At 38.0% G+C, this 15784-nt stretch overlaps 1 protein-coding gene across 10 annotated transcripts in view; it reads left to right on the top strand.

Moving 5' to 3' along the window:
- Positions 1–15784, top strand: part of LOC125238836 (transcription factor CP2-like protein 1) — a 131156-nt gene that overhangs the window by 67018 nt on the left and 48354 nt on the right. For 9 of the 10 annotated variants that reach the window (XM_048146283.1, XM_048146286.1, XM_048146284.1 and 6 more), the window contains 6 exons: positions 2923–3022; positions 6485–6565; positions 9490–9634; positions 10917–11018; positions 12983–13090; positions 15160–15294. In XM_048146283.1, coding sequence (XP_048002240.1) covers positions 2923–3022; positions 6485–6565; positions 9490–9634; positions 10917–11018; positions 12983–13090; positions 15160–15294 — 671 coding nt within the window. The remainder of the gene's footprint in view (positions 1–2922; positions 3023–6484; positions 6566–9489; positions 9635–10916; positions 11019–12982; positions 13091–15159; positions 15295–15784) is intronic. The other variant, XM_048146292.1, reaches the window with a different exon arrangement.

Here is a 15784-nt window from a genome sequence, read left to right as displayed (position 1 = left end):
GAGCCACCGATTTCGAGTTATTAACAAAAAACGGCCCATGTAATCTATTTAAAAATACTTTCCAACTAAAATATTGATTCTAGCGAAAAATGTTATAGAACCTTTCTTGTGGGAAATATTATGTAGATTAATTCTGTTTAACATTATTTTTGGCTGTGAGCCACCGAATTCGAGTTATTAACAAAAAACTGCCCATGAAATGTATTTAAAAATACTTTCCAACTAAAATATTGATTCTAGCCAAAAAACGTATAGAACCTTTCTTGTAGGAAATATTATGTAGATTAATTCTGTCTAACATTATTTTTGGCTGTGAGCCACCGTTTTTGAGTTATCAACAAAAAACGGCCCAAATATCTATTTAAAAATACTTTCCAACTAAAAAATTGATCCTAGCGAAAAAACTTATATAACCTTTCTTATAGGAAATTTTATGTAGATATTTTCTGTTAAACATAATTTTTTGCTGTGGGCCACCGTTTACGAGGTATTGACGAAAAACGGAGCATGTAATCGATTAAAAAAAACTTTCTTACTAAATTATCCATGTATATATTGATCCTATCGAAAAAACGTACATAACCATTCTTGTAGAAAATTTTATGTAGATATTTTCTGTTTAACATATTTTTTTGCTGTGGGCCACCGTTTACGAGTTATTTACGAAAAACTAAAAAATTGACTTTCAAGATCGAATGGCAGGGTACGGACCCCACCTCATGTCATGGCATTATTTTTCCATGGCTATTTAGACCCTCGTCTTTCACTGGTAAAAATGACAGACTGCCTCAAGAACCTTTTTTGGAATTTTTTTTTTACCACTTTGTACCGTTCTGGCACGGTGAAGGACCCGGCCAAATGATCTGGCATAAATACTATGCGACTTCTGAGGAACTCTATTTTCACTTTTTAATAATTCCAGGTTGCCTCAAACACCTTTTTTGGGCCTCAAAAAATTAAATCTTTAAAAATTCATAGCTCGATAAAGCCCCGCTCCCCAGCTGCCAGACTTGCAGACCTGATGTTGGCTATGATCAGAGAAGCATCTGAGCACCTTTCCAGGTTGCCTCAAGGACCTACTCCAAAATCCTGCCAGCTCTTGGACCACTAGAATTCCTACTTCTAGTAACAATCTTGAGAGTATACATTACCATCTAACACCTATTAGATTCAACCATAAATATTGATTGATTGATTGATTGACAGTGTGTCGATATTGTCACAATAAAAAAGATACAGAAATTAGTCGATAGGTGGCGCTGTGTTCGTAATGCACACTAACAGTGCTTGCAATGCTTACCCTGCAGGGCGGTATGAAGCACATTGACTTTTAAGTGGCGACATCTAGTAGTTTAAATATTAGTCGATAGATGGCGCTCTCTTCTATTCAGCCACACCGCCTAGTTGCGCACCCTGCAAGTTGTCGTAATGCCGATGAGTCGGTGAGATGCATACTCTAAAAGTAAGTGGCAACAACTAGTTCAAATATTCCCGGTAGATGGCGCTTTCTATAAATTAAGACATATATTTGCTCAGTATACCCCAAAATTTACTCGATAGATGTCGCTCGCGTGATAATAACTCATCAGTCAATTGCGTTTTAGTGTACCAACAAACGATATTTTTTTAACCGACTTCTTTACTGAAAATAAAGAAGAAGGAGGTTATTAAATTTATTCGGGTTCATTTTATGTATGTTACCTGATTACTCCGATACCCGTGCCCAATTTCAATAATTCTTTTTTTGTTGTCGAAATGATACAAACAGCAGGGCTAACATGGACGGCTGTCTATCATTTGTCACCATGTCTGTCACGTTTTAACTAATATCAAAGACCTATATAACTTCGTAAAGACCGATAAAGTCTAAGAAAAAAACGTACCCCAAAACCATACAGAAAAAGGTACGGTGAGCTAGATGGCGATACACCTTTGGGGTACGCTCGGCTAGATGGCGCTAATATTAATATTTGACATTTTAAAACATATCAAGCTAAGAATATGGGCCAAATTGTCAAAACTCAGGTTCAAAAGTTTTAAGCTTGTGTCGAGAGATGGCAGTCTATGCACTGTGATTACACATTTTACTTTGACAGTCATTCTCTATAATACTCGATCCTCTTTGCTAGTATGTAAGTGCGAAAGTAGCTCATAACAAGTGACAAAACACGACCATGACGGCCACTGGCCTTAACTTTAAATTTTTTGCTTGTAATAAAATTTATATGATTTACAATCTTCATACTAAAAAAAACTTAACTATCCATACTAATATTAATGGGAAAGTGTGTGTCTGTTTGTTTGTCCGTCTTTCACGGCAAAACGAAGCTACGAATTGACGTGATTTTTTAAGTGGAGATAGTTGAAGGGATGGAGAGTGGTATAGGCTATTTTTTGTCTCTTTCTAACGCGAGCGAAGCCGCGCGGGCAATAGCTAGTGAATTTATAAATAAAACTATAACTAAACTAAAACTACCTATAAAATAAAACCCTACTAATAAAAAATTGTTTCTAAATCTGAGCCGACCGGTAGGGTGCCCAGAAGCACACCTCGGACACCGGCGATCAAATATATGAAAGAGGCGCGTTCCTAGCACACATTCTAAGCTCGTGTAGGTGAACGCGTACTAAGCTTGTATGAGTGAGATATGACAGGTCGACTGTTCGCGTTTTTGACACGCGGTAAATGTGAGGTAACCGAGAGGGGGTGGGCGGCACTTTCAGCGGGGAGCGGGAGTGGCCATACTGTACGATAGTACTCTTTATTATACTGTGCCCAGAAGGCTGGCAGCATTGCCGCGCTGAACGGCAATGCCGATGCGCTGGGCAAGGTCAGCCTCTGCCTTCCGGTCACCCGACGCGTCTATAAGACGTTTAGCCAGCTCCTTAAAAAATGTTTGCTTATACCGATTTGTTTTTTAGATGGCGGTCTTCTGATGTGCTCGCCAGTGAGCTCGCTAGATGGGTTCCTGCACTCGCCGGCTCAGCCTCGTCCCGAGCCCAGCTTTAAGGATGACACCAGGTAACCTTAACTGATCACTCGTACACATGTGAAAGGTGTCTTTCCACCGTGCACTTACAAATAGTGCGAAAGGGATGGCCTGATGTTATTTCATGTATCGCGCGACCATGCTTGCCTGCCTGACAGCTGGTTATCATATTCATTTTTTCAATTGCGCTCTTTTTTTTGCATGCTTAGATTATATATATTCGAGAATGTAGCATATAAGGATATTGTTTGTATCTTAAATTCTTTTCCATTACACGCTAACTATACTAGGACCCTGCACCTACTTAATCTTTCGGTTTAGCCCATGGTTGACTGGTAGAGAATGCCATCTGGCATTAAGTCCGCCATTTGTACTTTTTTATATTGTGCAATAAAGTTTAAATAAATAAATAAATAAATAAATATTCTAATGGTTTTCAGTGACTTATTATAGGTACTGCTTCCATACATATTTGAGTCACGTAACTTCAAACTCTTTGCATGTACAAAAATGCATTTACATGTACATACCCTAACCACAAAATTAAAATTTAAAAAAAACCCCCGACCGCGACTTAGTGGACCGATTTTCATGAAACATGGCTAAGAACTCCCGACCAACTCAGCTTTTAAACAAAAAAAAATTCGAAATCGGTTTATCCGTTCGGGAGCTACGATGCCACAGACACACACACACAGACAGACAGACACGTCAAACTTATAACACCCCGTTGTTTATGCGTCGGGGGTTAAAAACAGAACGACATGACAACTACATCTATATTTAATTATTATTAGTTATTTTTGTTGATTTTTAGTTATTTTTAAGCATCTCATCAACTCTGATATATCTGATAGTGAGTGTACATATTTCCTAAGTGCGTTTTGATATTATGCGATCCGATATCGAATGTAGGACCGATATTTCATATATTCAAAGAGGATCAAGTATTAAAAATGTGTAATCACAGTGCATAGACTGCCATCTCTTGGCACAGGCTTAAAACTTTTAAACCTCAGTTTTGGCAATTTGGCCCATATTCTTAGTTTGATATGTTTTAAAATGTCAAAAATTAATATTAGCGCGATCTAGCTGAGCGTACCCCAAAGGTGTAATGCCGTATGGTACTGAGGTACGTTTTTTTCTTAGACTTTATCTGTCTATACGGAGTTATATATGTCTTTGCATATATTTAAGCCGCCATCTTTGATTTTTGACTTTAAAATCCTTCCTACATCCGATATCGGATCGGATAATATAAAAACGCACTAAGATTAAGAGTATCCGAGTTTGAAGTTAAGAGGCTTATTTCTAGTTTATAAAATAAGATAATTATCATGCACAATTCTTCTGTAGTAAGTATGGCTTGCTATAAACGTGTGGGGTTCTGTCAAAGTGCCTTATTCATTTATCTCAAACAACATATGTGTCTTTCCATACAAAAGGGTGCTTATTCTTCAAATGCAATAAGAGATATTTGAAATTTCAATAGAACATACATACAACATACATACATACAATCACGCCTGTATCCCATAAAGGGGTAGGCAGAGCAAGAGCACATGAAACTACTAAAGCTTCAGTGCCACTCTTGGCAAATAAGGGGTTGAAAGAAAACGAAACTGTGACATTTCAATAGAAATTCGTCCTTAATGCAGATATTCGAATAGCATGGACCTTTGTAACTTGGAACGCCACTTATGTCCTTTGCGTCCCAGTATGCCTTCTTACATCAACCATTTTGAAAAGCTACCACATTTTCATCACTATAGTCTGTATCTTTATAGTTATTTAAATAAATGTAAACGAAATCTACTCTATAGACGTTAAACTTCCGTGAGACATTGAGGCCTTTTTTTTTAAAGTCCCATCCCATAAAAAAAAAAGTTGTCCACCCCACTTATTTTTGGATTTCCAAATTTTTATGTGGTTTCCACTCAGAATTGCGAGCTCTTTCAATCCTAATAGGGGAAAAAAAGTGTCCCAAAGTTTTCCCATTCCGTTACCATTTTTTCATACATTTTGTATGGCGGTAACGGAATGGAAGGTCTGAAAAATGTATGGAAATCTTGGGACATTTTTTTCTCCTGTCAGGATCGAAAGACGTCGCGATTCTGAGTGTATGAATGAATAAATGAATGAATATTTTTATTTCGTGCAACCATGGACACATATGTTATTAGTAGGACTTACAAACTAAGGGGTTAGTGCATACAATATTAAATATGAATATGAGTGAATTGCGTATGTTTTTGTAAATAAATAAAAAAAAAATAAAAAAAAAATACCCATGTTACAAAAAAAGTGGGGTGGACAACTTTGAATAAAAATGGCCCATTCATTATTTGACCCGAAACATGTTGCAGCAGTAGCGATATAATAACGTGAGTAGAACCGTAGATTCATTAAATATTTGAAATCTACCCTCAAAATGCTAATGCCACTTGTGGGTGAATGAAAACATTACGCGACCAAATAAGATGGTTAAAGATCGCTGTCGATTAACCAGCCAAATACAAAAAAAAAAAACCGGCGAAGTGCGAGTCGGACTCGCCCACCAAGGGTTCCGTACAAACTTTCTTTCAAACTACCTAGTTAAAATAATCTCATGTTTCTCATATAACTCTAATGACTTTTTTGTGATTTAAAAAAAAGTTTTCAAGATACAAACACGATTATATTTTTCCTGTAATATTTAGCATAAAGCTAATGTTTCCTAAAAATTTTTCATAATTTTTCGTTGGTAAACTTCGGAGATCGGGGGGGGATCTTTTTTCACATTTTCCTTACAATTCTTTTGTTTTTCCTCAACAAATAAAATTATAAAAAATAGTTTATTTACGTTCAATTTGCGCTCTTTCTAACGATACCCCACTTGACCTAGTAACTTGGAATTTACAGCTTGCCCCCTTTCATTTTGGCCATTTTATACAATTAAAATTAATAAATTAAAAAAAAATACTTTCTATTTGTAGAAGTTTACAATGTTCACAACTATTCCATATTTCAAGTTGATAGCATTAGTAGTTCTCGAGATATTTAGTAATGTGACAGACGGACAGACAGACGGACAGAGTCGCACCATAAGGGTTCCTGTTGTACCTTTTTGATACGGAACCCTAACAAGGGGGCCTGTCACTGAACGGGCCGTCTTTAACCTTCTTATTTGGTCGTGTAATGTTTTCATTTACCCGATTTTGTTTACATTTATTTAAATATCTAAAGATACACCAACTTATTCATAAACGTTCACTAAATTTTTTAATCTGATAAAGTTCCTTCCCTTTCCGAAGTTTCCGACCTATTGTTGTGATAGAGAGGGACAAACGAACTTATCGGCTTGATAACTTTAGCGAACGTTTCGGCTTGATAACTTTAGTGCGTTTATGAATAAGGGAGTATAAGCCCGGTAAAATAAATCCAAACTCATCGCACGCTCGATTCATTAAAAAAGAACTTAACCCACTGATCCTAAGGCGGTGTTTGCATTCCAGCGGGCTGGGTATGGAATATTGCTGCGGGCGAGGCAGCCAATGGGACGGGTGCTATGACGTGACCCACACTTACATAACCAAGTATATTAACATTACATATTACCCCACTCACACACACACAGCGACTTAACTCAGAATGTTGGTCACACAAAATAGTTCATTATAAGTGCGAAAAATATGTAATTCGACATCAATATCAAAACGGAAAATAACTGTCATTTGTAACTTTGTAAGGGACCATCCCCACTCAGGCGTCGCGTGTCTCGCGGCGCGGAACGGACGTCTCCGCCACGCCGCCTGAATGTAATCCATACTAATATTATAAATGGGAAAGTGTGTGTGTGTCTGTTTGTTTGTCCGTCTTTCACGGCAAAACGGAGCGACGAATTGACGTGATTTTTCAAGTGGAGATAGTTGAAGGGATAGAGAGTGACATAGGCTACTTTTTGTCTCTTTCTAACGCGAGCGAAGCCGCGGGAAAAAGCTAGTGTAGGTAATATTGCGAACTAGTGTGGAAATAAAACACCATATATATTGAAACGAGTGGCGATAAATTAAAACACGACCGAAGGGAGTGTTTTAAATCGACACGAATTACGAACTCTCTTTATTTCACACTTGTATCGTAATGTACTATTTTTAACCCCCGACGCAAAAACGACGGGGTGTTATAAGTTTGACGTGTCTGTCTGTCTGTCAGTTTGACGTGTCTGTCTGTGGCATTATAGCTCTAAATCGCTAGCTATAAATCGGTTCATCCGTTCGGGGATGAACCGATTTAGATTTAGTTTTTTTTTGTCTGAAAGCTGAGTTAGTCGGGAGTGTTCTTAGCCATTCCTCAAAATCGGTCTACTATGTCGCGGTCGGGGGTTTTTTCAAAATTTTAATTTTGTGGTTAGGTTATGTTACCAGCCTTCTGAGTTAAGTGGTAGACCTATTATTTACGTTACTGAGGTATGTATATCTAACGTTAGCTTGGCCTTTTGAAAACACTGATGGTTTATAGATGTATTTATGCATCATGCTTTTTGGGAAGGTGTCCTTATTTATATTTTTTCATCACACCCGCACTTTAAATGTGCTATTGCACACAGGCGGAGCGTGTGTTATAGAAAAATCGTTCTCCCAAGGGAATAATGAAATTTCTTGTACCGTACTTATCTATTTACTTTACAATATCTGGGCGACCGAGCTTCGCTCGGTTCTATTTTAATATATCACGTCTTTAGATAAAAAAAAACTCTTATAAATACAAAAACAAAAAAAAAGACAAAAAACAAAAACTTAATTTCTGGCCGGGATTCGAAACCCTGACACCTACGATCTATCTGCGTACATTAGACCGACCTCGTGCGACTGAGCTACGCGGAATCGATGCGCGCGCGGCGAAATTAAGGACCATATTTTACGTTTACAAATGCGAAAGAAAAACTCAAGAAAACTCGAAAATTCGCGTTTTCCGGGATCTAAGGCTACGCTAGATCGATTTTTCACCCCCGAAAACCCCCACAAAACAAATTTCAGCGAAATCGTTAGAGCGGTTTCCGAGATCGTCGGTATATATAAATAAATAAATAAATAAATAAATAAATAAATAAATAAATATACAAGAATTGCTCGTTTAATAGTATAAGATATTTTTTACATTATGAGTGTGATGAAAAACATTGTGTGTAACTCGGGGAGTATGAATATTACTAACTCGAGTCTTTAAATCGCTCCGGCAAGCCGTCGCGATATAACTTACTCTCGTTAGGGAGCGTTCAAGTATTACGTAACGCAATTTTTGAAGATTTTTGACCCCCCTTCGCCCCTTGTAACGCACCTTAACGTTTTTCTGTACCCCCCCTACCCTTCTCTAAACGTTACGTAACACTCATGTGATCAATTTTATCCTAAAGTCGTAAAAACGAACACTATGAACTCACGCATAAACACTAACGAAGTACTGAATACTGACAACGAAAACAACATTAAATGACGTACAATGCTATCTAGGGACTCCCCGTGAAATATAAATTAAAAGGTTTGCCAACTTGCGAGAACAAATTAAAAATGACGACCAGACTAATACAATCACGGGATTCCCCGTAATGTAAATGAAAAGGGTTGCCAGTTTGGGAGTTTTAATTCCCAAATTTTTTAGAAACAATGTTACGTAACGTGTTGTAAGAAAGACCCCCTCCCGCCCCTGTAACGCATCGTAACGATTTACGAGACCCCCTCCCTCCCACCCCAAGTTGCGTTACGTAATACTTGAACGCTCCCTTAGTAATAATCAACTTCCTCCCCTTGTTGCACAATGTAATAACACTTATATTGACAGGGGTATAGACCGTGATTACCTTTTTGATTTTTGTCGAGCTCCCGATATTTCTACGCAGTTGCATGCATCATGATCACGGAAAACTGACGAAGGCGGAATGTCAAAGTTGCATAGGGGCATTTTCATTTTGGGTCCCCTCAATTAACAAAAATTAACTCGCTGTTAGTTTTGTGACGACAATTAAGGATAAAATCTGTCTAAAAATGTACTTTTTTTCACATTCTGAATGTAGATTATCGCCTAAAGTTTATGTAATTAACACAAAAACAATATTTCTATTGAAATTTCATGCTTAATTGTGGTCACAAAACTGACAGTGAGTTAATTTTTGTTAACAAGTTACGCTAATTGGGGGGTCCCAAATTCTGAAAATGCCCATAGGCTAACTTTGATACACTTTAATATCGTAATACATACATACATACATACATACAATCACGCCTGTATCCCATAAAGGGGTAGGCAGAGCACATGAAACTACTAAAGCTTCAGGGCCACTCTTGGCAAATAAAGGGTTAAAAGAAAACGAATATCGTAATATCGGTCGATTTAGGTATTGGTCGCCCCTATATGTCTAACGTAAAGTGTACAAGTATCTCATTCACTGACTAATTGACCATACACTTCAAATCAAAAGTGATCAACTGTGTACCATTCTCATTTCGTGCCTCATTCTCAGGTTCCAATACGTGCTTGCGGCAGCGACATCTATCGCCACCAAACAGAACGAGGAGACACTCACTTACCTCAACCAGGGACAGCCTTACGAAATCAAACTGAAGAAGTTGGGAGACCTGTCTCACTACAAAGGGAAGATATTGAAGGTAAGCGGTTCACTGTGTACCACGTGGTGGCGACATCTATCGCCACCAAACGGAACAAGGAAATACTAACATAACCACAACCAGGGACAACCTTATTTATGAAATCAAACTAAAGAAACTTCATATTGATTTAGACTAACACGATTTGCACTCATAATTTTAGAACAAAACGTAAATGTAAGTGTTTACGCGATTAAGTCCCGTTTTGTTCTAAAATTAAAGAAACTTCTCCTAGTTTCTTTAGTTTTGTGGTCTCTATCTGTGACACTAGAAGAAAATATTGAAGGTAAGTCAGTGTTGGTTCACTGTGTACAACGTCTCAGCTAGGGACTGCATTAAGATGAGAACCCCTTAGGGGGCGATTTTTGAATGTCGACCATTCAATTTCGTGAATTTCATTCAAAAATATCTCCACTATTTAAATTCTACAGAATCTAAAACCATTGGTCAATAACACTAGATTTAAAACTACTGGCCGTCCTTTTGCACAAATAGCATTACGTCGTTTACCTGACTTTCGAATAGTGAATTCGTGCATTCGAAATTCAAAAATCGGTCCCCTGTCTCGTCTTGGTATTGTCCCGGATTTGTAAGTTCACATTTTTGACACATTTGTTTTGAAGTATGTTGCGATGTGGCTAAGACGTATCGTTTGCCAAATCTAACGATTAATTTCGAATTGTTTGAATCGATTAGGCCCTATGTACAAGGAGGCGCTTAAACAAATATACGATTTCTATCAACTTACTGAAATGTCATTTAAATCGAAATGACAGACTGCCACAGCACTAGTTTAAAAATAAAAATGAATGATAAATGACATAATAAGTAAATCCTACGTGATAAATTAATATCGTAAAATACTCACTAACGAAGATCCGCAAAAATGTAACGTGTATTAGATTATGTTTAAAGTAAGAAAAATATTGTTTTTAAGCTTGTACTTGATTTTTTTTAAATATTATTACAGGATTTTATTTAAAAATTCATTAGGTTGCGCGAGTTTACGTATTGTGGACGCTGTCATGTGTCAAAAAGAGGTTCTTACAAATCTGGGACAATAGTTATATTTGACCCTCCTTAACCCATATCCCGATTTTTGATAAAAATGTTTTTTTTTTATTACTAAATCGGATGTCAATAAAATATTATGATGACTTATTGTTTGTTTAAATTTGAGTTGTCTGTGGTAATAGAAGTACAGTCAGCAAAACTTGTATCAAAAATCTGTTTTTTTTTGCCAAAAACTGATTGGATAATGAATTTTACGTTTTGTCAACAGAGCGTGATCAAAATCTGCTTCCACGAGCGCCGCCTGCAATATATGGAGCGCGAACAGATCGCGCAATGGCACGCGGAGCGACCTGGCGAGCGCATTGTCGAGGTAAGAACACAACTAAACAATTACATAGAGAAATAACAGTAAGGGAAGAGTGGTAACTGGGCCATTTTTTTTCAAAGTTGTCCACCCCACTTTTTTTGTAACATGGGTATTTTTTACGCGATTAATCGAGCTCTTTCGATCCTGATAGGAGAAAATAAATGTCCCAAGATTTCCATACATTTTTTCGAACCTTCCATTCCGTTACCGTCATACAAAATGTATGAAAAAATGGTAACGGAATGGGAAAAAAACCTTGGGACACTTTTTTTCTCCTATTAGAATTGAAAGAGCTCACGATTCTGAGTGGGAAATACATAAAAATTTCCAAATCCAAAAAAAAGTGGGGTGGACAACTTTGAAAAAAATGGTCCAACTAGGGATGTACCGATTACCGACTATTGATTTTTCCGACTAGGCCGACTACCGACTAGTCGGCGCTTGGGTGGCCGATTAGTCGGAAGACTAGTCGGCTAGTCGGCCAAAACATAATTTTCGACTATCATTTAAATGTCATTTTTGGTCCTTCGTTCGCGCTTTTCATGATTTTTACTAGTTCAAAGGTTCATGATTTATATACATTTTCCATTTTTAACAACCGGCTTGGCTTAGTGGGTAGTGATCGTGCCTATGAAGTCGATAATCCTAGGTAGGAAATTTATTTCTGAGATATTTAATATTTTGACAAAAAAAAAAGGAATTACGAATAGCTACATAATACAACCATAATTTTCAGCTGGTGATTTAATTTTGTACTGTTTTTCTATCACTAATGAAGTGCCGACTAATCGGCCCTTTTTGCCGATGTGGCCGGATAGTCGCCGACTACAAATGTGGCCGGATAGTCGGCTTTCCCGACTAGTCGGCGAGTAGTCGGTACATCCCTAGTGGTAACTCTATACATCAGTTACAAACCTTCGCTTACGCTTAAAAGCTGTTGAAGTGTGCGAAAGAGAAGTTGTCTCGTATATGAACATCCCATGAGTGCAAAAGAGGCAGACTACAAAAGAGAAAACGTGACCATTTTCGACCTCGCCAGCGACCACTAGCGGCCTACTCAATTAAAGTTTAACGGATTAGTCGGACTTTTCAGTATGAAAATTTTTATTTAGAGGACACAGTGTGTGATTTCCGTTTCGATTAAACAGAAATTAGTTATTTCTTCTATTTATATTTCTTATTCCTCGCTATAGTGAGGGGAAAAGTTTTGTGTTACACACACACGGGTGCAATAGTACATTACATCAGAGGCCGGGAAAATGAGGATTTCCGGCCAAGTGGGTATATACGGCCGAGCGAGCGTGCGAGCGAGGCCGGATAGGGATACGAGGCCGGGAATCCGTTTTCACGCCGAGGCATGTATAGTGCTTTTCTCAAACATACAATGAAATAAAAAAAAAATGCTCTAAAGGACAATATTTTATTAAAAAAAGTTACTTTGCAGGCCTAGGCCTGAAAAATAATATGAAATCCCTTTACAGGACTCTCGAGTTGTTGCGCCCAAAAAGCGATACTTCCCAGCCCATTTTAAGGAACGTAAAGACAATATTTCATTGCATGTTTGAGAAAATGTATTTTACTTCTCGTGTGTTGAAAAACTCGCAAATTCAGGATTCTATTCTCGAACCAACTATAGAAGTCTTCCACTTGCTCGATTTTCAATTCCACACTCGGCGTTAAAATACAACTTTGCACCCTTGTATAACACAAAACTTATCCCCTCACTATAGCGAGGAAAGTACAACGCAAAAAACGCGTTTATCACGGCGTCCAGTAGTTCCACAGGTGGTAAATCATCGTCATCACTAGGTTCGCCCACTTTTATCATTTTTACATCAGAAAATTTGACTATACTCACGGTCAAACTACTTTATCCACTAGTGGGTAAAATGCGTTTTTACCCGCTGGTATTAAAGGATAAAACACGTGTTTCCGAGCTAGTGAGGGAAAAAGAATATTTGTTTCAGTTGGATGTGCCCCTGTCATACGGAGTGACTCGCGCCCAGCAGCCTGCCTGCTTGAACTCGCTACACGTGTATTGGGACCCTACCAAAGATGTCGGAGTCTACATCAAGGTAAGATACTAACACTACCAAAGACATATACAACTCCGTATAGACAGATAAAGTCTAAGAAAAAAACGTACCTCAGTACTATACAGCAAAACGGTGCTTCGAATAAAATTATACAAAAATTAAAGTTTTAAAATATCAATGGCTATTGAAAATATTGCATAACATCATCCCCATACAAAAATAGCTCGTGCAAAATAAAACGAAATAATTATGATCCCAGCCAAATTACACATGAAACTTAATCCCATAATTATATTTTTCCGTATTTGTTGGAACGACTAGCACATGATATTACAAAACAGTATGGCATATTCATGAAATAAAACTATGGAAACGGATTAAATCGCGTATAATGAATTTAAAATAAATACATACATACATACAACATACATACAATCACGCCTGTATCCCATAAAGGGGTAGGCAGAACACATGAAACTACTAAAGCTTCAGTGCCACTCCTGGCAAATAAGGGGTTGAAAGAAAACGAAACTGTGACATTGCAGTGACAGGTTGCCAGCCTTTCGCCTACGCCACAATTTAACTCATATCCCATAGTCGCCTTCTACGACACCCACGGGAAGAAAGGGGGTGATGAAATTCTTAACCCGTCACCACACAGGCAAAAAATACATCCCGATTTAATCCGTTTCCATAGTTTTATTTCATGAGTAACTATCGCGGTAACCGAAGACAATAGTATGGCATATTCTTTTTGTAAACATATATTCATACATAAGAAATAATATAATTTATTAAAATATTATAATAAAACATTAAGGACATAAAATTATCTTACAATAAAACTAAACTATTAAATCTAAAATTAAACTTAAAATAAAATAAAGTAAAAATTAAATTAAAGTAAATAAATCTAAAATTAAACTAAAGTAAATCTAAAAACGGCCCCTGTGGCATAGTACCGAAGACGCTGGCAGCATTTCCTCGCTGGATCGTCAAGCTAATACGCTGAGCGAGGAAGCTGCCAGCTCTTCGGTCGCCGGTGGCGTCTCTTAGTCATATATCAACATATATTAGACTTATATTGACCGGGATATAGACCGTGATTACCTTTTTGATTTTTGTCGAACTCCCGATATTTCGACGCAGTTGCATGCATCATGATCACGGAAAACTGACGAAGGCGGGTGGATGTTAAAGTTGCATAGACAGCGCGCGATCTACCCTCCTTCGCGCGCGTCGGCTGCGTTCACTTTCAGCGTTACCACTGGTAACGCACTGGTAAATCAAAAAGGTAATCACGGTCTATATCCCGGTCAATATAAGTCTAATGAAAATAACCGTGAATCATTCAAAACTCTTATCAACATATATTCTAAATATGCCGTACTACAACTGTTCCGACTGGCCGCCATTAGCGCACTGACAAACTCCGTGGCACAATATTGAGGCCCCGCCTAACGTGGCACAATATTCGTGGGGTCATTTTTGAGAGCTCTTTAGACATCTAGGTATATTAACAATCGCTGGTGACTGGTTGTTTAATTCATAGTCAATCCTTCACTAGGTAAAGAGCGCCCATTTTGAAGGAATTAGGAGTACATACAATTACTAACCTTGTTTGTTGCCAATTTATATTCTGTCAAACAAGTCTGTCAGTAAATAAGAACTACGAAAACTATAGGTATCCTTTTCTCTAGCACCCTAAAGAAAAGGATGCATATAGTTTTCTTTGTTCTTATTTACTGACAGACTTGGTTGACAGAGTATATACAGTAAGAACAAGTCCGTGAGTCAATGTTTTGCGAGATAATCTTGTGCTATTCCTGTGCCAGGCCTACATGTATTTTATAACTACACTAGCTTTTGCCTGCGGCTTCGCTCGCGTTAGAAAGAGACGAAAAGTAGCCTATGTCACTCTCCTCACCTTCAAATATCTCCACTTAAAAAATCACGTCAATTCGTCGCTCCGTTTGGCGTGAAAGATGGACAAACAAACAGACACACACACTTTCCCATTTATAATATTAGTATGGATGCACAATGTACAAAAATAACATATATTTTTCTTTATTTGAAATACCTGATACAGTTTATTTTCCCCACAGGTGAACTGCATCTCTACGGAGTTCACCGCCAAGAAACATGGCGGCGAGAAAGGGGTGCCATTCCGTATCCAAGTGGAGACTTACCTCGCCAGCGATGAGAACACTCGCTTGCACGCCGCTGCTTGTCAAATCAAGGTATTGTTGTGTGTTTATTCATTAAAAACGTAGTCAGTTACTTAAGGCACGTCAAAAATCGTCAATTCAATAATAATTCAAGCCCTTTCGATAATATCAATATGTCGGAGGGACAAATTAATTACTTATTCATTAACTTTAGTAGTGGAGGCGCTGGTGGCCTAGCGGTAAGAGAGTGCGACTTTCAATCCGGAGGTCACGGGTTCGAACCCCGGCTCGTACCAATGAGTTTTACGGAACTTATGTGCGAAATGTAATTTGATATTTGCCAGTCGCTTGACGGTGAAGGAAAACATCTTGAGGAAACCGGACTAATTCCAATAAGGCCTAGTTACCCTTCGGGTTGGAAGGTCAGATGGCAGTCGCTTTCGTAAAACTAGTGCCTATGCCAAATCTTGGGATTTGTCGTCAAAGCGGACCCCAGGCTCCCATGAGCCGCGGCGAATGCCGGGATAACGCAAGGAGGATGATGATAACTTTAGTAAAAGTT

The sequence above is a fragment of the Leguminivora glycinivorella genome, chromosome 24 (genome assembly GCF_023078275.1).
Source record: "Leguminivora glycinivorella isolate SPB_JAAS2020 chromosome 24, LegGlyc_1.1, whole genome shotgun sequence".
Taxonomy (NCBI): Eukaryota; Metazoa; Arthropoda; class Insecta; order Lepidoptera; family Tortricidae; genus Leguminivora; species Leguminivora glycinivorella.
Note: the sequence above shows the minus strand (reverse complement) of the source record. Positions and strands in the feature narration are given on the sequence as shown.